We start from the raw sequence: 25115 nt of genomic DNA, 5'->3' as shown, positions 1-25115 counted from the left end.
CCGGCGGGACGAGATGTCAAAATGGGCATTGGATTCTGCTACTTCCGCGGGCATATGAGGTCATCCCAACAACTCTATACACAGTACTCGTCCCAAGTTCCAGTGGCCTCGGTCCACCCCAGCCCATTTCCAATGTGGGGTATTGGGGGAACGGAGGAAAAGCGGAGGATCAGGCGAATGAGAGTAAAATAAAGATGGACGCTAACCCGATGATTTGGAGACCATGGCGGCAGGAACTCCTGTTCTGAGCCCCCAAGGAGCCGTTCAGATCGAAGTTTAGCCGACGTTTACCCACGGCGGAAATCAGTTCATGGTTCGTGACTTCGCCGTGGTACTGACCGGCGTGGAAATGGCCTGACCGGGATAAATGATTGGGAGGCACGACACGAGGTTACTTTCTCCAGGGCATGTCTCCATACTGCGGAGTGTGGAGAACAGTAGCGCAAAGAAAATGTTAGGGTCACTGAGTCAGGCCCTGAGACTGGATGTCCGGGAATACCCCGACTTGCCGAGGTCGGCCTCTCTGCTTTTGTGGGCATCGGGGGACATGACCCGATTTCTGTATCTACGTAGACATAAGAAGTTGTAACATGTTCGCCTCTAAGACTGAGCCCGAGACTGTTCATCATGGATGCCCACTTTGGGGAACAAGCTTGCGAAAAAAGTGGTACACCGTACAAGCCTGCGAAGGAATGAGCTTGCACTATTAGTGTACCAGTCCCACTCCAAAAACTGGAGGCTGCCAAGTTCCGCCACTCGGACACTTTATGGCTGGTAGAGCGATGATTGTTGTTAGGCGGGACTGAAGATTCCGCACAGGCCGTTTAGCCGTCCACTGTACAACGGCGGAGATGAAGTCTGGCACACACACGGCAGGCTCAGTCACGGTTCCACGGTATTCGAGCCTTTCATCCTCAAGGATTTAGAGTGCTGCATGGACGACTGGCCTAGTACTATGCAATGCAATAACGGAGAAGTCGACGACTGTCCAATAAGCTGGTATGGCCACTGCCAGTAGTCATCCAATACACCCGCAGTGTCAACTCTTTTCTTCGCACGACGTCAATACCAAGCAGCTTGTGGCTTGACCTAAGAGAAATGCCGCTTTGACAGCCTGTCAGACAGCCAGTCATATACTATCTGTGTCTCGGCAGAGTAATTTGTGGTAGGGTGGCGTTCTGAGGCGTGCCGTAAATGGCTGCCCTCGCCATGGGATCCAGACAAGTCATTTTCCACAGCTATACAAAAGCCATGGTTCTCTGATATTGTGTCTTCCGGCGGACTCACGGTAGAAGAATTGCCGAAGTCAGAGGCCGGTCCTTCATATCGGGATCCAGAGGTAGACCGCAAGGTGTGGGACGGAAGAGCTCGAGACATCGGAGAGATGCCGATGCTCTCGGATGAGTGGGGGAGACTGCTGGCACAAATTTACGGGGTATGGAGAAGGCCTTTACGGAGTTGGAAATTCGCCCGAGATTCCAGCGAAATTATTTCAGTAAAGTTGGCGATGTGAGTGACGGTGAGAATAGATCTAGTTCTTCAATCGACATCCCTGCAACTTTAGCGTGGGCTATAATATAGACATGCATGCTGGTCTAGTAGCAAGCGAAAGTATCTAAACATCACGCAACATCGAAGGATAAACCCTCAAGTTACATAAATTACTAGCGAGAAGACTTGAATTCAACGGGGCTGGTGGCAGGGAATTTTATTTCCAATGAGAAACTAATTGGTGAGAGCAAATTCACTACACTGTAGGACACATCCCCGATAATAACCGGGACACCAACACTCCAAAAAAACTGACGCTTGGAACCCACAGTCACTTCCCGTCTCCAGGCCGGATGGAAGTTCGGTCCCAGTGTGCACAGAAATTCTCCGATGCCGCTGTTGGCGTGTCGGGATTCCGATGGCTGTCATTTCTTATAGCGGAAATATTACTGCTGGTCGGGAATTTCGCGGTCCTTCCGGTATCAACGGCCCATGGACCTTCGTCTGCCGTGGGGTTTATTTCTCTCAGGCCTCAAGGCTCCAGTTTTTTCAAGTAAATCGAGGTCTCCAAGAAAATCCGTGGTTGTCATCCTGAGTCATGGCATCGGGGTTTGGTCGGCCCTGGTGGTTGTAAACGAGAACGAGATCAACTAATTTGTGAAAATAGCCGGAAAACCGGAGCTTTGTTTTTATGCACTCATAATTGGAGTATTCCCAACAGAAAGCGTGGGACTGGACGATCATCATAACTAATTGAAAGGGTGTCAAAATGGCTGCTGAGGAGCAGATGTTTACTTGCTTCAATCTCCAACAACGGAACATCTCCAAACGGGCACGTCGCTGCTTGGATGCTTGGATCTTTCCATACTATTCCACACAGTAACCACCCTTGTTCAAAATGGAGGGGACAAATAACAATAACCAACCCCGGTTTGATTTCATACGGGGCCTACTCCACAACCCATTTCATCTCAAGGTACCAAGTATTGTATACCTCCAGACAGTTTCAAATCTAGACACTAATACGGGATTACCACTAGGAGGAAGTCAGTTAATCACAAACAGCCACAAAGATGATTTCATAATCAAACTCGACTTCATATACCGCTTTTTCCTCCCCACCCTCATCATCGCAGAGCAAGCGGCCGCCGCAAATAACGAATGACAATTCGAATTTTGCAAGTTTGCTTTCATTGTCGAAAGAAATATGTTGATTAGGAATAAAACTGAGGAGCAGCTGGTTTGGATGCTGGATACTTGTGGCTGTGAGAGGAACGCACAGTCCACTTCAAGCAGCCATTGCCTAACTAGCGGTAGAGACCCTGCTGCGATAGGTCCAAGGTGAGCTTCAGCTATTCATTTCTTTCTCGACCTTGGGTCCCCTGGTTATGGCACTGGAGCCAACATTCTTCTGTCGTTGGGTTTCTCTGTCGGCTACTAGAAGGTCACTTGGTAGCGATCAATCACTAATTGACTATCTTATTCGCAGCGAGTATGCTACCTTCAATTGCTTGAAACGACTACAGTACCTGTACCCAAAGTGCTTGGTTATGGTATTGCCAATGAAAAGGATAACTTCGTAGGCGTGAGTTATACCCTTATAAAGGAAATGGCTGGCAAACCGTGGAATAGGCAGGGACCGCCTGGGAAGTGCTTCACTGATGATGAAGATATGGAGGTGTGGAACAGGTTGGCCGGTAATGTGATCGAGCTCCAGCGCCATCCATTTACCCAGGCTGGATCCCAATTGTCTGGGCCATTTTTGTCAAAGCTAATGGTTCCTGCTCTTGCGAGCGAGCGATTCCTTGACCTGAGTTCCTCGGGGCTATTTAATACCATCGGCGGTTATTATGCCGTATTTTTGACGCAAAAATTAGCCCTAATTGTGATGGGTAGTTACTTGCCGATTTTTCTTTGCATGCGTACCTGGTGTTCTGTTCGAGAAACTCATGTTCGGTATCTTGCTATAAAGCTGGACTGTGATTCAGTGGGAACTGCGGAACAGTTCTACATCAAGCATGCAAGGAACAAGGGAGATCATCTAATGGTCGACGACGATCTAAATGTCAGCGGCATTATAAATTGGCAAATGGCTCGTGTCGTACCTGCCAGTGAAGTATTTGGGCCATCCTTGGTGATCGCCAACATGGGTAATATCTACAACGGCGTGTCATCCTTGACTCTCCATGGCCACGCACTAGCCCGCCTCCTCATGGCTAAGGGGCCAACCGACTTGGCCGGTCTTATGCCCAAAGATGAAAAACACCTCTTTGATCTCGACATTGACTTTCCGTGGAATGGGATACCGCTCCTGATTCGTGGTATCTGGGCCGCGTTTAGGGTCAATAAGGATACGGACTGGAAAATCTAGAAGGTAGACATGCTAAATGAGCATAAACACGATGCACCCGACCTTTGAAGCAAATAATTGATGGATTGGGAGTTGGTCTATAGATAAATTTAACTTTTGTTTCCAACGTTTCATAGGTACTACGTACATATCCTTTTCCTCCCCAAGCAGACCGACCGGATCCATATGACAACAGTCAGGCCAAAGGTTCCCATGTACTTATTAGCTAGCGCACTGGTCGAAAAGCACCAAGGAAACTTTCTCCGCCAACAGATCTTTTGAGCCTCCTTAGATCCATGCATGGTTGGGCCACTACAGCCGCTACTAAATACATAGTACCGTGGGTCGGCGGCCTGTGCTGGGCTCCATACCCCATAGTGCGCTCGCTAACTAAGTATCATATGCAAGTCTAAGTATTGTTATAGACCAAATATAATAGATTTGCTAGTTTATTAAGCTATGTAAAGGTGTGAATTATTTGCAGGTGTCAAAGGAAATGAAGGTAATACTCATCTCTACACTAACAGCAGCACCTGGCATTTATACTATGGGCATGGTTATTTACTTAGGAAATATAGCTTTCGACGTAGAACGTATTCAAATTTCATCTATAAGGCTTGAAAGTCTTTTCGAGAGACTAATAGTGCCTTTGTTTGCATAGATGGTTCAATGATAGTGCTTATCAATGGAGTCAGAAAAGAAACAACTGGGGCTGGAGGCGCAGGGTATGACCCAACACGATTAAGTTGTACTACGTCTCTAGTGACCAACTCACGATACCACTGCCAGAAAAGGATATCGGGATTTACCTGAACAGTGTCTTTGCAAATACAGAAGGCTCAAAGGTTTCTTTCCCCAGTGAGATGCTGCTATCCCACCTATTATTTAACAAGCGATATAACTATATTTATGGCATATGTCGCGATGGGAAATTACATCGACTTTTATACAATATAATGAATATGCTTGATGGTATATTGCGCACACCGTAAGTGAAAACACCCACCATAGGACTGGTTCCTAGAAACGGAATGGAGGTCATTTCTGGTCTTTCACATGAACTTAGAAACACTCTTGATCGTCGTTCAGAATCACTCCATGACAACGAACCATCACCGGGTTTTCAGATATAATAACTTGTTAAATTGATGTTAACTTCAGGTTGAATCTACACTTATCACCTGCTTATTGAGATCCAAAAAAGCGTGGTGACTCTTGACCAAAGGTGAAATGGCTTTCAGATGCCGCTAGCGTTGTCACCAAGCTCGGGGTCACTCTTTTCTCTGGTAGCAGAATTCGGCATGAGGACACAATGTTGACCCGATACTGGGACAGAGGATGATATTCCTTGAAATGGCGCGTTCCTCTAGTCAAGTCAATAATTGGACCCGGCCGTGACTGCTCCGGTGCAATTCAAGGACATGCTTGCCAGAACCCAAGAAACGGTAACCGTTCCCCTCGAGCAGCCGAATGCGCTGGACAAAGAGCGATTTTGTTTGCCATGCCTTCAGGCTAAGCCAAAGATGGGTGTCAAGCTCGTCGCCGTCGTGGCTAGTTGTTCCTGGCGGTCCAATGTCGGGTTGAAAGGAGAGTTCCCATTTGCTGGGCCGAACGAGGTTGATTCAGACGGAGCGGAGTCAGCCGTGATAAAGACACTAAATGGAGCCCATTCTATGAGCCGGGATAATCAGAGCGCTGTGGCCTGCGAGGCTATCAACGGCGGCGGGTGGTTTCGGGGCAAACCCCCGTCTCATGATAGGATTGGCCCGACGACAACCGGATCAAGGGGCTGGGCATGTTGTCGGGTTGCAAAAAGGTCGATGGTGATTCTGCGAAGTTTTGCGCGATAGACGTAGAAAGGTCGAGAAAGGTTCAGGGGCTATGGGCGCATCCAAACCGAATTGTAGCGAAAGCAAAGGAAGCAAAAGGAATCGAGTCCAAAACCTCAATATCGTGAACGGAGTCAACGGACTCGGACGGGCCCGTGTCTAAGTGGCCCAAGGGGACGAGAAATTGTTTCGTGATTGGTTGCGATTCGATTTCGCAGAAGAATAGGACCCACAGAATTCCCCCCCCAATGCACGTCAAAGACCGTGCGTGTTCGAGTTGTCTGCCGGGGGAGGAAGCGCTGCAAAATGCCGAAGTGCTTTGGCTTCCCTTTCAAATTTTCCCAGGCGGTCATAGCGAAAGAATGTCAAAGACAGATCCAGCCATTATACGCTATGCTTAGTGTGTGGTTGCTAACAAGGCAGGTTGTCGCTGTGATATCAACAAAACGCCTGAGGCACCAATTATGTCACATGTGGGACCGCAGCCAGGCCCCGATGACGACACTGAGTCTCGACCACGGGCAGACATGACTTCAATCACAGGCCGGACACCTGAGTATTTCGCAATCATTATTATCGAATTCGAACAAGTATCTAATTATGGGCCACACGTTGTCAGAGCGATAACAGGACCGAAAACGTCATGGCCTGACTCGGTCAATCAATTGCTTGGTATAGAGGACAATGTAGACTATACGAGAAGAACCGTGCAGTAGAGCACTATATCAACGGGGACTATGATGGCCGCGGGTCCGCTAGTGGCCTTGCTCCGGCTAGACGGTTGTAATCTCCGACACACTCACGGGCCTCGTCGGGCAGCCAAAAGCCCGTCTCAGTGAACATTGTACAGAGTCTGGGCATGACTGGATACTGGTCAAGTTGCAGACTCATTCCCGAGTCTTCTATTCACCGGGCCAATAGTCTATGTAGCAGTCCTAGCCCGTAGGTAAGGAGATAATCCTGTTTCTCTCGGACCCCAGATCTACTGCAGCAGGGACTAATCAGAAAGCGCGTGAATGGATGGTAGCTTGCCGTGCTAGTTGGTATTGATGCATTACGTCTAGGTCCCCACCCAGAGCCACAGTATGACTATGGGCACTCCCAGGTGTTCTTAGACCCTCTCTGCATTTCGCAACGACACAGCCTGCAGTTTCTCTGCTATCATTGGCCTCACTTCTCTTTCGACTCACCGGACCCGTTTCTCTATTCTTCCGTCGTCCCTTCCTTGTTTGGCTATTTCCTGCTCGGCCTTGCTATATAACCCCTCTCCCACCCCCTTCTCTTCGCCATTTTCCATCTTTCCTTTCACTCATAACACAAACATCCAACTCTTGGGTCCTCGAATAACCTTCATATATCATCAAGTACATACATCAAATCACAAAACACTTCTACTTCACAAGCCACCACATAAAGAATCCTTTCAGAATGGGTAAAGCTATTCACTTCGGTGGCGGAAACATCGGGCGTGGATTTGTTGGAGAATTCCTCCACGACGCTGGGTATGAAGTCGTCTTTGTCGATGTTGTCGACGACCTTATCTCCTCTATCCAGACGACTCCGACGTATGACATCACGGAGATCAGCGAGGAAGGGGAGGCTACAAAGACAATCGACAACTATCGCGCCCTCAACTCCAAATCTGACGAAGCCGGGGTCGTCCAGGAAATCGCAACTGCCGACATCGTGACATGCGCTGTTGGCCCCAGAGTTCTTCAATTCATCGCCCCTGTCATTGCCAAGGGTATTGACTCCCGCACCCTGTCAAGCCCGCTAACCGTCATCGCTTGCGAGAATGCCATCAACGCCACCGATACACTTCGCGGTCACATCGAGAAGAAGACTTCCGCCGATACCCTCTCTAGCCGCGCGGTGTTCGCCAACTGCGCCATTGACCGCATCGTCCCTAATCAGCCTCCAAACAACGGCCTCAATGTCCGAATTGAGAAGTACTACGAATGGGTCGTTGAGGACACCCCCTTCAAGAAGCACGGTGTTGCACCTCCGAAAATCCCTGCCATCCACTGGGTGGAGAATCTCGACCCCTACATCGAACGCAAGCTATTCACCGTCAACACCGGACACGCAACAACTGCCTACTACGGCCACCTTGCTGGTAAAAAGACTATCGCCGACGCCCTCCGCGACTCACATATCCGCAGTACTGTCCACAAGGTTCTCGATGAAACCGCGTCTCTGATCATCAACAAGCATGGCATTTCAGAACAGGAACAGAAGGAGTATGTCGATAGAATCGTCGAACGTATCTCGAATCACCACCTCGAGGACGGCGTTGAACGTGTGGGTCGGGCTCCACTGCGCAAGCTTTCCCGCAACGAACGCTTTATCGGACCTGCCTCCCAGCTTGCTGAGCGTGGCCTGAAATTTGATGCTATTCTCGGCGCCATTGAGCAGGCTCTCCGCTTCCAGAATGTGCCCGATGATCAAGAGAGTGCAGAACTTGCGAAGATCCTGAAGGAACAGACAGCCGAGGACGCCACCAAAACCCTCACCGAGCTCGAACAGGACCACCCACTGTATTCCCATGTTCTTGAACGCGTGAGGGTCGTTCAACAAGAGTCCAAGTAGGATCAACACCCCAACAAGTTGTCGCAGCCCAGCGTTGTCGCAACACCACCTCCCTTTATCTCATTTCGAACCCAGACTTACGTACTTCCATAAAGTGAGCCGACTCGAGCACGGATATAAAGGTCCCCGGGCGGGTTTCTTCCCCAAACGACGTTGAACGTGTCTGGCCGCTGGACGGAAATTGAATGTGCATGGGATACGGCGAATATGGTAGGCATGAGTTTTATGTATTATGGAATTTCGGTTTAGCGTTTATGACTTGCAAGTATGTAATCACTTAGATGCAGAGCAACTAAGCTACAATTAATGAAATCGTGACCTGCATGAATGTGCCTTATCCTTTTCGTAGGCTCCATGGCGTAGTCAATACTACAGAAACGGAGCGATGCCTTCATATAATACTCGACTTGGAAAGCCTACAGTTTACTCTCTCCCCACTGCGGTTTTCTCTTTTCCACAAATGCCCTCAACCCCTCCTTGATATTGTCACCGGCATTCAGTTTCTTTTCCCAAGCTTCAATAATCAACCGCGTCCCTTCTTCCGCGCCTACTCCCTCCCACCCAGCCTTAACCCCCTCGCGGCTCACTATCACCGCGTCAGGACTATTCCCCGCAATCTGCGCCGCAACCTCAACGGCCCTCTCGACCACCTTCTCACCAGCCACAACCTCATTCACAAATCCCCATTTCTCCGCCTCCTTCGCCTCCACCCTTCGCCCCGTAAGCACCATCTCCATCGCCCGCTGCTTGCCCACTGTCCGCACGATTCTTGGCAATGCTCCCGCCCACGCAACCACGCCGCGCTGCACCTCGGGGAACCCGAAGAACGCCTTTTCTGAGGATATAACGATATCGGTGTTTGTGATCATCTCGCAGCCCCCACCGAGCGCCAGTCCATTCACGGCTGCAATTATAGGCTTTTTGCCTGTGCGGCGTGAAAGTCCGCCGAAGCCCGAAGGCGGCATTGGGGCGCGCGGTTTGGAGGATTGCGTGCTGTCATTCCATTCTGCATGCGCGATCCATAATTAGTATTCAATAAACAAAATAAGTGTAACCTGGGAACGAGGCACAGGCAGGATGGGATGGATGGATAAAGACACATATCTATCTAAGTATATGTCCCGGAAGGTGCATACCCTTTAAATCTGCCCCCGCACAGAATGCCCTCCCCTCACCGGTTATGATCCCAACACGGATTGAGGGCTCCTCGTCCATCCATTCCCAGATGGCATGAAGCTCTGCATTGCCGGTCGAGTTGATGCAGTTGAGGTCTTTGGGGCGCGAAAGCGTGACGAGGAGGATGTGCGGGGTTGGGAAGCTAAGTTTGCTGTATTGGGGGGCTGGTGGGGGTGTTTTGAAGGGCATTTTGGGAGCTCTTCTAATTGTCGCTTTTTGGAGGTGATTCGTTGTGTTACGTAGGTGTTCAGGGTTGTTCTTCTGGGTAGAGGTGAAGATATGATATAGTGTCAAGTACTGCGTTAGCCGGGGTTACTCGCGCGCTCGCTGCCGAGGTTCTGTTTTGGAGTTGGAGTTGCGGAGAAGAGTCCGAGCTCGTTTCTCGAGTCTAACCTTGGTTTATCTGGGTCTATTCTCTACGAGTATTCAATAGTGAAGGTGAGCTTCGTATTAAGAACTGACCTAATACTGCCTAATAATGTCGTAACTATTCGTGTTTCAACGCCTACAACTCCCACTCCGTCTCTCTCCGTTGCTGTATGTACAATATAGCCAGGCAAGAAATCTGGTAATAATGTCAAAAAAGAATCAAACCAAATAGCACCTATCCCTTATTTATCCATCCGCTATGAACCATAAAATCGAATATCCGGCTTGATTTCGTACTATCAATCTGCATAGGGAGAGTTGTTAGTAATGTGGTTCTACCATAGAACCTGTACGTATTTGTGAACATACCTTGCAGATAGTCCGTGCATCCTTCTTTTTCAGACTTCCGCCAGACTTCATCGACTCCTTTAATAGTGTCTCTTTGATTACTAGGTACGGCTTAGGTTGGATATGAAGGATGTCGCAGAGCTCCACCTCCTCCTTAGTCAACAGATGGAGGTCCGGTGCACCTTCGTTCTCCAGCTTCCAGGGGATTACGCCGTTCAGCGGCTGGATAACAAATTTTGTTCTTGTCGGCTGAGGCGTAGCCGCGCCGTCCCCATTTGCAGCAAAGGCGCGGTCAAAATCATTCATAGGAACATTGGCCTCCGGCGCCTTGGGAGTGCCAGCGGCTTTTTGTAGACGCAATGGAAGTTCGGGTGTCGTCAGCTGGTTGGCGGCAGTGGGCTGCTCCGGCTGCTGGTTCTGTTTCGGACGGGTGCTGGCGAATCGTTCAAATGAGCCCTGGGGCATGAGTCGCGCTTGACGTTGCTGCTTCTCCTGCTCATACTTTTCTCCACCCTTAAGGTCCCCGATCCCCATCTGACGCCATTCCTGTAATTGGGAGATTGCCAGCCGGAGATTGTGCTCGTACTCTAGCCCCTTGTTGAATTCTTCGAAATCGTCGCGGTTCATCATTCGCGCGAAGGGTTTGGCCTTGTTCAGTAGATCCCGCTCCTCTTTCGTTCGCTTTTTCTCCAATGCTGTGTTTTTGCGATAATCAAGGAGGTTATGCTCGAATATGATTTTCTTGCGCTCTGTCCGTGCCGTGAGGCGGGTGTTGTATATATCGAAGACGGTCATCTTCAATTCCATCTCTGCGTCTGTCTCACCATTGGGGGTATCGCCAGCGCCGGGCTCAAAGGTCATGTGTTGCACGGCCTCCTCCGCGTCATTCATAAACTCCGTCTCGAATTCCAGTCGCCCCGGCATGTAACCCTGTACTTCATGACAAGCCGGCACACTGGCTGTCGGTTTTTGTTTGGGTGTGGTGGGAGCAGCCGCCTTGGCAGCATCCTTACGCTCCTCTATGCGCCGTTTTTTCCGAGATTGGAACTCTTCCTTTGAAATCGAGTCTTGGAGACGCGTATCTTCAGGATCGGCGCGTTCTGGCAGTGGGAAGTTGGGGCTGTCAACATATGTGCTCAAGTAGTGATCGCGCACTTCATCCTTTGTTCGATAGCCACCAATATGATCCGCGATATCAGCCCACGAGCCCAATCCGTAGATCTCGGCGCCTTCCAACAACAGCAACTCCTCGTCCGCACCCCAATCCTCTTGAAAGATAGGAACAGAATTTTGCTCTATCACCTGAAACGGATGCGTTGAGGGTTCGTGGCTTTTGGACTTTTCTCCGGCGGCAAAACATGGTACACATAGATCGTATTCATGGCACGCGGGGTGTGCGCATGATATGCGAACCTAATGTGCGGGATGGGGTTAGCAAAGGATACGGGGCCGGAAAAGGACGAAGCAATTGCCGCATTTTGCAACACAATAAGGTCGTCTCACAGTTGAAGTCACGTCCACAGAGCAGACATCGCAATGATACTTAGTGCCAGCTTCTGTACCGCGCGCAGCGGTCTTCTTTCGTATTACACCCATCGATCCCGGGGCCCTTTCATCCTCCGCGTTATCCTTAGCCGTTTCGACGAGAAATGTATGCCCTCCAGGAAGGATAGAGGGCAATTCCGATGAGCTCAGTGAAATAATGGATGCGATGGCTGCAGATGTCGTCCAGATAAAGGGATGCTTGATGTCTCCGCAGCTGACTAAGTGGAGATGCAGGAGGTCGGTGATGGTTCGTAGGGCTGGGATCGATCGCCAGAATCGGATCCTGTGACCGAGGTTTGGGTGACTCGAATTATTGCAGTATTCGTGGCCTCGAATAATGATGTTGATAATCTGTGCTCGCGCGTCGGGTCTGTTCGTCCTGGCATCAACCAGCACACAATCGTGGGCGGGCGACGTCTGGCAGGCGGTGGCTGTGCACCAGCCTATTGGTCTTGGCACATCTGGCACAGCCCCTGTGGCACATTTATGCCTTGGAAGCAAGGCCAATGTCGCCTCCCAGACTCAGGCAACATTCTCCGCGACCCAATCATTGGCGTCCTTCCTATGCTTTTCCCCCCTCTTTATTCGCTCTCATTCGGGAAAGCCGTCGATTTCCCCTCTTCAGCCTCCATCACGAGTATTCAACACACCTCACCAATCGATCAGTCAGTGTTACTCCGTTCCTTCACACCTCCTGCCCCCTTGGCTCCAGGCCTAGATATGATTTTCTAGGCTCCAAGTATCTTTGGCTCATCTCTCACCGGACCAAATACTCGGAATTGTCCTTCTCTCACTCACCCTGTTGACTCTCAATCGCTCGTCCCGAGATCCTGATCGTCCCTGTCGGCGTGTCACTCCGTACTGCTGACTGCTGTGGCTGTGATCTTGCATCTCCTCATTTTTCTTTTCAACTGTCAGCGCCGAAGAGGTGCCCCTCATTAGTCTCGATCTCGAGTCTCCTTTTCGTTCTCTTTTCAGCCGACCGTCTCCGCTCTCTCGCTTTCCTCTTCACCCCGGGGCCTGCGATCGAACCTGCCCGGGACGCCCACGACGACTCGTTTCTATCCAGGACCAACGAACCGAACCCCCTCCTCCCACGAGACACCAGACCGCCCTTTCACCATGTCCTGGAAAATCACCAAAAGTATGTTTAGTTGGTCTCCCAATCCTCCCCCAAACTTCCCCCTTTTTCGTGGGTCACAAACTAACCTCACCGTTTCTATCAATCAAGAACTCAAGGAGACACACCTTGCTCCCTTAACACAAAGTTTCACGCGCTCCTCCTCCACATCGACCATCAAGCCTGAATCTGGAGAGGAAACACCGGCCGCATCGCAGACTCCGAGACTGTCGTCGGATACCTCCAACAATGGAATCGGTATGTTCTTAAGTCCCGTTTTAGAAACCGGGGTATCTAACGTTTCACGAAGCTGCCTCGGAATCACTCGTCTCTCCCCCCGTGGCACCCGTCAACCCCGGCATCCTGATTGTTACTCTCCACGAAGGCCGCAGCTTCTCTCTGCCACAGCATTACCAACAGGTCTTCAACTCTCACGTCCAGAACGGCTATGGGGTGCGGCCCAATTCCTCGTCCTCTCACTCCGCACATGGACAAGCAGGTTCATTTGTGCAAAGCAACCGTCCTCAGTCAACAAGCTCAGGCATCAACGCTGCTCCGACTATCCACGGTCGGTACTCGACCAAATACCTTCCTTATGCGCTACTGGATTTCGAAAAAAATCAAGTCTTCGTCGATGCAGTTTCAGGAACACCGGAAAACCCGTTGTGGGCTGGCGACAATACTGCATTCAAGTTCGATGTGTCTCGTAAGACCGATTTGAACGTTCAACTATACCTCCGCAATCCTGCTGCTCGGCAAGGTGCCGGTCGGAACGAGGATATCTTCCTGGGTGCGGTCAAGGTGCACCCGCGGTTCGACGAGGATCCCCAGCCTTACGTCGACGACCCTAAGTTGAGCAAAAAAGACAACCAGAAGGCGGCTGCCGCTCATGCCGCACAGGAGGCTAGCCTCGGACAGCTTGGGCCCGAATGGCTTGAACTCCAGTTTGGCACTGGTTCTATCAGAATCAGCGTATCCTTCATCGAGAACAAGCACCGCAGCATGAAGTTGGAGGACTTCGACTTGCTGAAGGTCGTTGGTAAAGGTAGTTTCGGAAAGGTCATGCAGGTTATGTAAGTGCTCGTAACGTTTACACCCTATATTTCAAGATTCCACATACTAACAGACCTACAGGAAGAAGGATACCGGTCGCATCTACGCCCTCAAGACCATTCGTAAGGCACACATTATCTCACGCTCGGAAGTCACACACACTCTCGCCGAAAGGTCTGTACTTGCACAGATCAACAATCCGTTCATTGTACCTCTCAAATTCTCCTTCCAATCACCGGAGAAGTTATATTTTGTCTTGGCGTTTGTGAACGGTGGAGAGCTGTTCCATCACCTTCAACGAGAGCAGCGATTCGATGTCAACCGTGCCCGTTTCTATACCGCCGAGCTGCTCTGCGCGCTTGAGTGCTTGCATGGCTTCAAGGTCATTTACCGCGACCTGAAGCCTGAGAACATTCTTCTTGACTACACTGGTCATATTGCATTGTGCGACTTCGGGTTGTGCAAACTTGATATGAAGGATGAAGATCGAACAAACAGTAAGAAACCCTCCTGACTACATGGTTTGGGATTGATTAACTGACGTGACACAGCATTCTGCGGGACTCCAGAGTATCTTGCTCCCGAACTCCTTTTAGGCCAGGGATACACCAAGACAGTCGACTGGTGGACTCTGGGTGTACTTCTCTATGAGATGTTGACGGGTCTTCCACCGTTCTATGACGAGAACACAAATGATATGTATCGCAAGATCTTGCAGGAGCCTTTGACGTTCCCAAGCAGCGACATCGTTCCCCCGGCCGCACGGGACCTTCTCACTCGGCTTCTTGATCGTGATCCACACCGCAGACTCGGTGCCAATGGTGCTGCGGAAATCAAATCTCACCACTTCTTTGCCAATATTGACTGGCGTAAGCTGCTCCAGAGGAAGTATGAGCCAAGCTTCCGACCCAATGTGGTATGTAACAACACTTCCAGCTGAACATAATGAGGGAGCCCTTCCTTTTACTAACATTTATATAGGCGGATGCCCGTGACACCAAGAATTTTGATACCGAGTTTACTTCTGAGGCTCCCAAGGATTCATACGTGGACGGCCCCATGTTGTCCTCGACCCAGCAACAACAGTTCGAGGGATGGTCTTATAACCGCCCCGTTGCTGGTCTCGGCGATGCCGGTGGCAGTGTGAAGGATCCATCCTTCGCTAGTATTCCTGAGTAAAGCGCTTCTCAATGTCAATGACGGACATGCTTAGCCAACCGCACGAGACGGGCTCCGAGACGAAAGGATCTCTTGTCCCGATCTACCCTTACATTTCACTGTTGTCTATGCATATCCTGCCGCCTACACCAAACTCTCGCTTTCTTATTTTGTTTTTTGTTTTTTGTTTTTTTCTCCCCATTTTTCCACTCTGTGTCATTCCGCCAGCCGTGGTTTCCATTTCCTTTTTAACCCGGGGCATCTTTGTGCGATTGGGTTAGTACGTGGCAGTGATCTCAGTTTAAGCGAGTTGTGTCTTTTCTCGATTTGTTTACCCTTGCATCAAAGATACATTCAGGCAGGACCCTACGCGTTCATTTCTCACATGCCTTTTGCACATCTACCTAGGGGCTTTGCGTCAGTTTACGGTCTTGTCATCCTTTGGCGTTGGAAAGAAGGGTCAACGTTTCTCCACGTCTGTTACTTCACTCTTCCCTGCCCTAAGATACCAGATGGACTACCCGTGCTTTCCTTCTCGCTGATCTGCTGGTCTGATCCATCCAACGCGGTTTCATCGATGAGCCACACATTCGCTGCAAGGAAGCAATTCACTTGGGCTGATTTACCGACGAGGTTGAGTTTTACCACCTTCGAGCTGTCTGATTCCATCCAGTGGACTCACCTCGTTCCACCGCCATTCATGCGGTTTATTTTTCTTTTCTTTTTCTCCTGTCATTTTTTTACGGTTTCTCGTTTTTCCCATTCCCCAGGCGGGTTTCAAGAAGTGCACTAAGGAGGTTAAACAATTTGCGGAAACTATGGGTGTTGATTGAAGTGGCCGGTTCATAGACCAACAATAAGTTGACATCATATCATGTCATATTTCTCTTCCGTAAGGCCGTATGTATACCAAATAGTTTGTTGGACCTAGTAAGCCTCGAATTGTAGATGACGGTAACCAGATTAACCTATGTCAATTCGCCTCTAATGTGAGTGAGAGGGTATATATACACTCTTCGAGTCCGAGTTGGAAATACAGTCCGTAGCCAACGGAATACTTGATTTTTATCTACCTAAAATTCCAAACGCAATGCGCACGAGCAGGATCTTGACAACTGACATTGGTCTTGCCTCCAGCATCAATCAACACCAACCGCCATGGTTATTACCTGTCTCCCGTCCGGCATCTATGGGACCAACTCAGCTGCCGCGGCTACCCCAGATGATGTCCAGATTCGCCAAATTGAGCCTACATCGTTCAAATCCGAGTTACTGCTATGATGTGTCGCCTATTCGACGCCCAGGTCGTTGATGAACTCCCAGATAGTGAATTTTCCAAAGAACCTTGTTCTCGCGGAGACCCAAAACTTCGCACATGGCAAAGAAATCATGGTTTACTTGTCCAGAGATATGGTCGGCACGCCCAAGTAGACCACAAAACCGCAGTTGCGGTATGCGACGCCTTTGCGGAAGATTTGGGAATGAGTGCAATACTTCATGATCACATGGGTATCTCAGCTCAGACATATAGCCAGAATGAACTGATGGAAATGCTAGAGGTTGGCTCCCAGTGGCCCGCTTATACGTACATTGCCAGGGTACTCGACAAGTCCGAGGATGCTCAAATAAACGAGGGTGCCATCCAGTTCGCCGCAGGAAATGAATTTGCACGGCAAAGAAGTTTTTAAGTCTGCTTCTAAGACAGCAGAAGCCAAGATCATTTCGGTCGATTGAAAAGGCTCTCTGGGCAGCAACCCCCCCNTCGATGAAAAACAAGCCATGATCTTCCTACACAAGGCGGCAGGAAACACATGAGGAACATGCGAAGTGTTATCAGTTATCATTCCTTCTGGATTAGTCCACTACCCCCGGCCTTCCAATAATTGAAAGAGTGCTCATTACTGCGGCCCGGATGCACTTTTACTTTTGCTCCGTCAACCAGTGTCAAATTCCAGTCACGGACGCAATTAAACATGCAGCGTCAGGAATCCTGTATCACAGTAAGCGGGGTCATGGGCCTATTACAGCAATATCAGCTTCGCATGTCTTCCTGGAACGCACCTGTTTCAGCTTCTATCCAATTTGATCCAAGGTAACTTGCGCTTGACCGGTTTCTCATCTCAAAACTCAAGCTGTCTTGCTGAAATGCAGAATCTCTGCCGGACTTCACACATCCTTGTGCGCTAGCCGTTCTCATCTATCAAAACTAAACCGATAGTGAGACTAAAGGAACAGTGGGCGCAAGAAAGGTACCAAACTAGCCCCGGGCTGCTACTAAGAATGATATGCAAGGGCTCATGGGAATGAGGTGAGCGTCGAAGCACTGTAAGTAGCACGTAATAATTCTAGATTGAAACAAATAAATATAAAAGTAGGCGAAGAGGGCTTGAGAGAAGCAAATACAAAAAACCACGCGCTCCCCGAGGCGAATTTTATAGCTGTGTATTAACATTTCAAAACACCATATTGTTATTTCCTTGTCTTAAAATCTCACCACTTTCTCGTCTAGGCAACCCACATAACTGTGTAAATAATCATGCCCACATTAAATCCTATCAGCACTTGAAACTAGTGAGGTTCTCATGCCTCTGCCTCTACCTCCTGCGAAGCGTTCGTCTCAGGCTCAGCTTCTCCTTCGTCAACATCAATCAGGGAGCCCGATGATGCTGGCTCAGCAACAACACCCTCTTTCTCTAGGCGGAGATACTCGTCCCATTCGGGGAACAAGTCATCATCGGCTGTAACATCAGGTGCACCTGGCGGGACACCGATGAGTCGGGAGATCTTTGCCTTGCCAGATCGTTCCAATGATTCCTTCCACTTGATCACAAGCTCGGGAGCTCGAGACGGCTTGTAAGTCTGAGAAAAGAGGACGGACTCAGCGATACGGTTGGTGCGGACAAGCAGGTCGATACAGCCATCGACATCTCCGAGAGACCAAAGAGTAGAAAACGCAACATTGTGGAGACCGGCCTCCGAAGCTTGCGCGGCGAGCGTTCGTAGTCCCTCTTGGTTGCCGCTAGCAGTGTGTAGAAGTAGGAGGGAACCAACATCCTTGGCATTGACGAAACATTCTTGCGCGAGAGATAGATTCCATCCTGACAAGGCTGCATCACCGACGATCTTCCACTTGTGTTCCGCATTCGCTTCACGGGCAATATCAAGGGCGATTTCGAGGTTGTTGAGAGCAAGCGCGAGCTCGAAGCGGTGTTCCTGGTCGGTTGCAACTTCCAGGGCCATTTCTTTATATCCCTGGCCTTCAAGGAACCGTGCGACCTTGTTCATCTGGTCCTTGGGAATATCTTGAAGCAGCTCCGCCGCGAGATCCATGTCTCCGCGCAGCACAACGGTTTGATATTCGACCATGCTAAGAGACAGGGCAAACGAGACGGCGTTGACATCCTTATCGGCAACATAAACTCGGCCATCGCGGGGCAGGTAACCAAGGACGTACATGGGCTGGTCAAAGTGCGACACCGTATATGTTTGGTCGCCGACGAGGTAGTTCAAGCGGTTCGTAGAATTCGTGTAGATGAAGCAGTCCCCGACCCATTGGCCTGTCCTGACAGACTCACTGACGTCGGTAACGACTTCGAACGCGGACTCAACGCCGTCCTCATCAGCTTCGCCTTCATTCAACCCATTGACATAGTTCTCCCGAGAGAATCGCAGAACATAGAAAGAGTCCTCGCAAGCGAGGGTAACCAGCTCTCCAGACTCGGACCAGTAGACCTATATCGAGTAATTAGCCCGCGGAATTTGGATGAGTATCTATGGATTTCCTTACAGCTCTCGGCTCAACCTCGATACGTCGAACCAGGTTTCCAGTTTCCCAATCGAACATACCAATTCCCCCCTGTCCTCTAACACCAAGTAGGACACCCCCTGTAAGACCTTCGGCCTGGAAGCCTACGTCCAGGCCACCACTGACCTCCTTGAAGTTCTTGAATATTTTGACACTGGTAGGCGACTCCCGGATAGCGTAGTCGTTGCTGTTGTCTTTTGCACCCCAAGCAAAGTCCAGAGCTTGGCCAAATGCCTTGTTTCTCCAAGCAAGGGCGGTATAGATAATATATTCGCCATCCCCACAGACGGAGACAAAACGCCCATTAGGTGAATGTGACAACGTTTGAGGGTAAACTTCGCATGAGCCTAGCTCCTTGGTCGGAAGAGAAATCGGCGCTCCGTCCTTGACACTAGCGTCACCACCCTTAATGACAGTAGAAACAACTTCATTGTGTCGCGCCCAAACGATCTTTCCTGACCCATCCATTGAAACCGCTGGCTCCTCTCGGCCCATCTTCACTACAACAGCACCATCATCGAAACCCAGCGCGACGCCCTGTCTGCCACGTTGGTATGAAACACACCATGCTCTTTCTAGACCATAACTTAGAGACTGCTCTAGTCTATATGTGTTGGCGTGCCAAATCTTGATTGTTCCATCTTCAGAACCAGAGATAATAACTGGCAGTTCCGGGTGGTAGCAAGCGAAAGAAACGTTGCTCGTGTGTCCTTCGAGAGTCGCAATGAGCGCCTTCGTGGTGTAATCCCAAACCTTCACAGTCTTATCATCGGAAGTAGTGAGGAGGTAAGGCTTATCCGCCTGGGGGTAGTAGTCGACGTGGTTGACACCCTTTGTTTCGTGGGCTTCCAATGTAAAATTGGCGTGTGGTGAACCTAGGCTCCAAATCTTAACGGTCCGATCCAAACACGCCGAGGCGAATGTGTTCGTATCCTTTGGGTTGATAGATAGGCCCATCACATAATGGTTATGGCCCTCATACACCTGGACACACTTCCACCCCTTCTCCCAGTCCCAAAGCTTAATTGTCATGTCATCGGAAGCGGTGAGCACAAACGGCTGGGTTGGGTGGACGGCGATGGAGCGGATGTAGTCTGGGTGCGCCTCAAATGAAGCGATCTTCTCGGAGGTGTTGTAGTTGTAAATACGAAGCTGAAAATCATCCGAACCACAGACGATCCAGTTCTTTCGAGCGATAAATCGCCCAGCGCGGACAGGGACATCGGTAAGTTCGAAGGTTTTAATGATGGACTAAAAAGTGAATTGTTCAGTTTGTTCTGGATGAATTGGTTATTTGGCAGATCACTTACCTGAGTCTCATAAGACCATATGTATACGTGACCTACAAGCCGGGATTAGCATATACAACAAACCGTCCATGCAGCAATATGTCCACGAACCGCTGTATAATGTTGTCAAGATCTAAACCAAACTTAGTACTTTGACAACCCTGGTATATTCAATGGACACTTACCCATGGCTCTGTAGGGTGGAAGTCAATGCCCTTTACTCGCTCCGAGCGAGCAAAGAGTTGTCTCTGAATTTAGGTCTCTCAGTCAGCAACCAGCCTCCAATTGCGATTAATATATCCAGCACGGCGTCCGGCGTATAGAATTTCCAAATCACAGGTTCCGAGTCAGAAATCATACCTTGATATCCAATCTCATGTTGGGTGGGGGAAAGGAGAATCGCGACTATGTGCGGCGTCGGAGATGATGGATTAGGGAGGGGAACCAGGCCACGAGCCGTTCAGACAGCCCAGCCCGGGATTTCAGAGAACTTCCTATGGAAGTCTGATTCGGTAGCAAGTGGAAACACAAAAGAAAAGAGCCGAGAGAATGGCCTTAGGGGAGGTGAATGGGAGTCCAGCGATGTGTCCACAAGGAGACGGCAATAATCCCGCCAGCTCGTCCATCCGCAGTTGGTTGGCTAGCGATGCTCCTCTCACCGCCTGCGGTTCTGGACCACCACCCACGACCGCTTGTATATCCAAGAGCTACAACGATGGTCCCTAAGTCTCGAGTTGATTAGGTTAGGTTTTTTTTTTTTTTTTTACTATGAATCTAGCCTGTTTCTCCTGAGTTCAGGCAAAACCATTGGCCCTCTCCGGCCACCTGAACTACGCAAAATATACAGCCAGGCAACCCAGTAAGAGATGGACAGCGAGAGGGAAAAGGAACAAGGCAAATTAAATGAAATAAAGGAATCTATGCAGCCACGGAAGATATAATTGTCACAGAAGCGTCCAGCCGGGTGGCCGGCGTCGGCTAATAAGTACAGGTAAATCGAGGTTCTATCAACCATCCATTGTAACAATGACTGTTTACTCGCGTTCGAAGTAAGTCCACTGTCCGGGTCTAGGCTTCTCTTCCAGGTCCTCCCAGCTGCAAAAATGTCAGTCAAATGTAACGGTTCCAATGAGGAAGCGTGTCAGAAACTTACGCCTTGGACTTGTACAGTGCATCCACCAGCTTCAGCTCACCCTCGGCCACTTGGATAACCTCCTCGATAAGACCTGCGCCAATCTGCTTCTCGATTTCGGATACCCTAAAATATTTCATCAGCATTCCGTTCGCTATAAGTCGGATAGAGTGGGCCAATTACTGCTCGGCCTCCAGGGCAGGTTCATTCTCCCACTTCATCTGGAGGGTTTGGAAATCTGAACCCGCTTCAGAAGCAGAGGAGGTACCCTCCTCCATGTCTTTTTCCCAGCGGGCCTGTTGTTCCGGTGTACGAGCAGGGCCCTCCGTGGTTGGTTCCAACTTTTCTCCGTCCCATTCCTCTCCGCGGGGGTTGTCGGTGTTGTCATCACGCAAGGCGCCGGCGTAACTTCCATCTGCCAGGCGAAGGGAGGCGAATCGCTCAGGCTCAGCACCCACGGTCTTCTTCACGCGCTCCAACCAAGCGTCAAATCCGGGCGGCTTCGTGGACTCAATGATTTGTAGGCGATGGCGGGTCAATGCTTCAGTAGACTGGCGATAGACTGAAGACTCAGGGAATGCCTTTAGTTTCTGCAGCGTCGACGTGTAGAGGTAGATCAGGGTGGGACGAGGGCTGGGGTGTGTCTGCAGACCAGTCAAACCGGTCGGAGCGAAAGGCTCCAAATACCGGGCCTGTTTGACGCTGGCCAGCAGCCGGAGTGTAGATCGCATTTTGACCTAAGGGTTATGAAGCAGAGAAAAGGAATTGACCCGAAAAGAAAGCCGACGGGGTTCTCTCTTGCAGCTGGGACACAAGGATGTGGTGAATCGGCTCAAGGTTGAGGTTCCATCGGGAGGCGGAGAAACTAACGCATTGGAACCTGAGGCAGCAACACTACAACAGCCACTTCTTCTGGATCCTGTCAAAGGAGACAGCCTCACTCCTGTTCATCCCAGACCCTCTTTTTTAAGTCTTTTGTCTGAGAGCGTGCGGGTGACACCGCATATTTCTCGACATTATCGACTCTTTTTATTTCAATTAACGCCTATCTGCCCCTACGACACGGTTGTACGGCACTTGTCCTCTCAACCAACCCGCCTTTGATCTTCGTCCCCGAATGTGCCACCTTTGATTCAATCTAGACGCGCTTCCTTCTCATACTCTCGTTATAACTATACACACCACCTAGGCGTCGAGCCTTGAACCATCGCCAAAATGCGCTCGTCTCTTCTGACATGGTCATTAATCTCGCTCTTCGCGCTTCCCACCTTCGCTGCTCCGTCTGACCAAACCATATCGACAAAACGTCTGGTGAAAAGATCGGAGTCTGACAACTCGGCTTCGGCACCCACATTTTTCAATGGAATTGAGGTTCCACCTTTGAAAGAGCTTACTCCTGATAACTTTGAAGAAACGGTCAAGGATGGATACTGGTTCGTCGCCATTCTCGACCTCCGCACCTAGCTTATATTGGCCCACGTTCTAAATTGTCGACAGGTTCATCAAGCAGTATTCGCCCTCGTGCCCCCACTGCAATAAGATTGCCCCTACGTGGCAGACTTTGTACGAATTTTACTATGTGAGTGTCATCTAGTCCATGTTTTCACATCCTTGACTAACCAGGGATAGACTTCCAACCCGCTAGCCTCCACCCAATCGTCTGATACCGGATCCTTGAACTCGTTTGAGCGTTTCTACAACTTCCATTTTGCGTCCATGAATTGTCTGGCATACGGTGATTTCTGCAAAAAGCTGGATGTATTGCAGTGGCCAACATTTTCCCTCTATCATGCTGGGCAGCAAGTTGAGCAAGTTGAGCGAGATCTGAAACGGAAAGACATGGAAGTCTTCAGTGAATACATTGAGGAGAAGTTGGAAACGATCCGGCCTGGGTCCCGTCCTGCAAAGGGCGTTAAGCTTCCAGAGCCCGGTGCAAAGGGAGTCGATACGACGGCCGAGCCGGAAGCCCCCGCCGCCAAAGATAAGAACCCAGAGGCAGGCTCTAAAGCTGGCGAAAAGCACAATGACGAGAATACTCAACAGCCCGTTCAACGAACGCCGGAATATCCGCCTTCTGAGAAAGCTGCGACTCCGAAATCGAAGCCAAAGGTAAAGGCACCGGTGAACCCGCAGGGAATTTCTGTCCCTCTCACCGCGGAAAGCTTCCAGAGGCTTGTCACCACCTCCAAGGAGCCATGGTTTATTAAATTCTACGCACCCTGGTGCCACCACTGTCAAGCGCTGGCCCCTAACTGGGCGCAAATGGCCAAGGAAATGCAACATACCCTCAACATTGGCGAGGTGAATTGTGAAGTTGAACACAGGCTCTGCAAGGATGCCCGCGTTAACTCATTCCCAACCATGTACTTCTTCCGCGGTACAGAGAGAGTGGAGTACAATGGTCTCCGAGGCCTTGGTGATCTGGTCAGCTGGGCCAAAAGAGCTGTCGAAATTGGATCTGGGATTAATGATGTGGATGCCGAGACATTCAAGGAAATGGAGGAGAAGGAAGAGGTTATCTTCTTGTACTTCTATGACCATGCAACAACCTCGGAAGATTTTGAGGCCATGGAACGTCTTACAATGCCTCTAATCGGGCATGCGAAGATAGTGAAAACAGACAGCGCCGCCCTAGCGGAAAGATTCAGAATTTCTACCTGGCCGCGCCTTCTTGCTGCGCGAAGTGGACGGGCGAACTATTATAACCCCATAGCGCCGAAGGATATGAGGGATATTCGACAAATCCTCAACTGGATGCGGACTGTGTGGCTCCCCATAGTTCCAGAACTCACTGCCTTGAACGCCCGGGAACTCATGGATGGCAAATTTGTGGTACTTGGCATTCTAAGTCGCAGCCGCGCTGATGAGTTCGAGGAGTCGAAGCGCGAGCTGAAGAATGCGGCTCTCGAGTGGATGGACAAACAAGTCCAACTGTTCCAGTTAGAAAGGCAGGAGCTACGTGATTCCAAACAACTGCGAATTGAGGAGGCGGAAGACCGCAATGACCAGCGTGCCTTGCGTGCAGCCAAGAATATGCACGTCACGATCCGCGAAGACGACAAGAAACAAGTGAGGTTTGCTTGGATCGATGGTGACTTCTGGGAACGTTGGTTGAGAAACACCTATGGCATCGATGTGGGTAAGGGAGAGCGTGTCATCATTAACGACCAGGACAACCGACGTTATTGGGATACCTCTTCTAGCGGTGCTTCCATCATGGCTTCTCGTACCTCCATCCTCGAGACCATCCCTCACGTCATTGCCAATCCTCCCAAAATTACACCAAAGTCCACGATTGGCGTTTTCGAGTCAATTTTCTTCGTTTCGTCTACCTTCATCACTGGTCATCCTATCATCTTCGCCATCATCCTTCTGGTGTCTGTTATGGGCGTGACATATGTCGCTCGAGGGAGAGGGCTCAAGCGCGGAGTCCGTGGCGGAATTCTCGGCATTGCTGGCAATGCTGGCGGTCTTCTCCACCTTGATGGCAAGGAAGGGCTTCTAAACGGAGGCTCAACCGGCAAGGTAGACTGATTTGGGGCGTAAGGGGTCTTGTACAGTTACGCTGCTTTGAGTATACACTGTTTATTCATTTTTCTTCTTATTTCTCTTCCTGTGTTTCTTGATAATACTTGAATAAACCTAGCTATTTATTGAATGAACAGCGATATCATCATGAATTTTATTTTTCTTTCCATTTAGAAACACTACTTGGTTATAAAGGGTAAATTGCATAAACAGCTTTGGGCCGGTATTCAAGATCACGTGCTTATAATCTCGCGGTCGTTGATTGGCTGTCGGGCGGCAAAGTCTCCCGGTTTTCGTCGACTGTCGCGAATCCGGTCAACCTCGATTGTCTGA

At 50.0% G+C, this 25115-nt stretch overlaps 7 protein-coding genes across 7 annotated transcripts; 4 read left to right on the top strand and 3 right to left on the bottom strand.

Annotated features, from left to right (window-relative positions):
- The first annotated feature begins 2640 nt into the window (after positions 1 to 2640).
- Positions 2641 to 3922, top strand: ASPSYDRAFT_68446 (uncharacterized protein). Its single transcript, XM_040850434.1, has 2 exons — positions 2641 to 2832; positions 2981 to 3922. Exon 2 carries the CDS (start codon positions 3101 to 3103, stop codon positions 3860 to 3862), a length of 762 nt encoding a protein of 253 aa, XP_040702418.1. The 5' UTR covers positions 2641 to 2832; positions 2981 to 3100; the 3' UTR covers positions 3863 to 3922.
- Positions 3923 to 7098: 3176 nt separating this feature from the next.
- On the top strand, positions 7099 to 8259 carry ASPSYDRAFT_152275 (mannitol-1-phosphate 5-dehydrogenase; the record flags this gene model as incomplete). Its single annotated transcript, XM_040842177.1, has 1 exon — positions 7099 to 8259. One exon carries the CDS (start codon positions 7099 to 7101, stop codon positions 8257 to 8259), a length of 1161 nt encoding a protein of 386 aa, XP_040702417.1.
- A 416-nt stretch (positions 8260 to 8675) lies between these two features.
- adaB (chromatin-binding transcription regulator ADA2) lies at positions 8676 to 11748 on the bottom strand (the record flags this gene model as incomplete). Its single annotated transcript, XM_040849445.1, has 4 exons — positions 8676 to 9265; positions 9396 to 9696; positions 10174 to 11454; positions 11656 to 11748. 4 exons carry the CDS (start codon positions 11746 to 11748, stop codon positions 8676 to 8678), a joined length of 2265 nt encoding a protein of 754 aa, XP_040702416.1.
- A 1071-nt stretch (positions 11749 to 12819) lies between these two features.
- ASPSYDRAFT_31266 (serine/threonine-protein kinase) lies at positions 12820 to 15049 on the top strand (the record flags this gene model as incomplete). Its single annotated transcript, XM_040844856.1, has 5 exons — positions 12820 to 13075; positions 13128 to 13890; positions 13952 to 14367; positions 14422 to 14786; positions 14852 to 15049. 5 exons carry the CDS (start codon positions 12820 to 12822, stop codon positions 15047 to 15049), a joined length of 1998 nt encoding a protein of 665 aa, XP_040702415.1.
- Positions 15050 to 17608: 2559 nt separating this feature from the next.
- Positions 17609 to 20500, bottom strand: ASPSYDRAFT_57875 (coatomer subunit beta'; the record flags this gene model as incomplete). The annotated part of the gene is made up of 6 exons (XM_040849444.1): positions 17609 to 18760; positions 18816 to 20084; positions 20144 to 20175; positions 20234 to 20255; positions 20308 to 20370; positions 20483 to 20500. 6 exons carry the CDS (start codon positions 20498 to 20500, stop codon positions 17609 to 17611), a joined length of 2556 nt encoding a protein of 851 aa, XP_040702414.1.
- Positions 20501 to 20899: 399 nt separating this feature from the next.
- On the bottom strand, positions 20900 to 22139 carry ASPSYDRAFT_44986 (complex I NDUFA5 subunit family protein). Its single transcript, XM_040846947.1, has 3 exons — positions 21438 to 22139; positions 21276 to 21380; positions 20900 to 21217 (listed from the first exon to the last, which is right to left on the bottom strand). Exons 1-3 carry the CDS (start codon positions 21983 to 21985, stop codon positions 21157 to 21159), a joined length of 714 nt encoding a protein of 237 aa, XP_040702413.1. The 5' UTR covers positions 21986 to 22139; the 3' UTR covers positions 20900 to 21156.
- A 330-nt stretch (positions 22140 to 22469) lies between these two features.
- On the top strand, positions 22470 to 24788 carry ASPSYDRAFT_57874 (putative disulfide isomerase; the record flags this gene model as incomplete). Its single annotated transcript, XM_040849443.1, has 3 exons — positions 22470 to 22687; positions 22752 to 22833; positions 22884 to 24788. 3 exons carry the CDS (start codon positions 22470 to 22472, stop codon positions 24786 to 24788), a joined length of 2205 nt encoding a protein of 734 aa, XP_040702412.1.
- Between the last annotated feature and the right edge of the window lie 327 nt (positions 24789 to 25115).

The sequence above is a fragment of the Aspergillus sydowii genome, assembly GCF_001890705.1.
Source record: "Aspergillus sydowii CBS 593.65 unplaced genomic scaffold ASPSYscaffold_5, whole genome shotgun sequence".
Taxonomy (NCBI): Eukaryota; Fungi; Ascomycota; class Eurotiomycetes; order Eurotiales; family Aspergillaceae; genus Aspergillus; species Aspergillus sydowii.
Note: the sequence above shows the minus strand (reverse complement) of the source record. Positions and strands in the feature narration are given on the sequence as shown.

Coding starts and splice junctions, on each gene's coding strand:
- ASPSYDRAFT_68446 (XM_040850434.1), top strand. CDS start 3,101: ATGGCTGGCAAACCGTGGAATAGGCAGGGACCGCCTGGGAAGTGCTTC.
- ASPSYDRAFT_44986 (XM_040846947.1), bottom strand. CDS start 21,985: ATGCGATCTACACTCCGGCTGCTGGCCAGCGTCAAACAGGCCCGGTAT. Junction 21,381..21,437: donor CCTGCCCTGGAGGCCGAGCA/GTAATTGGCCCA, acceptor GAAATATTTTAG/GGTATCCGAAATCGAGAAGC. Junction 21,218..21,275: donor GCACTGTACAAGTCCAAGGC/GTAAGTTTCTGA, acceptor ACATTTTTGCAG/CTGGGAGGACCTGGAAGAGA.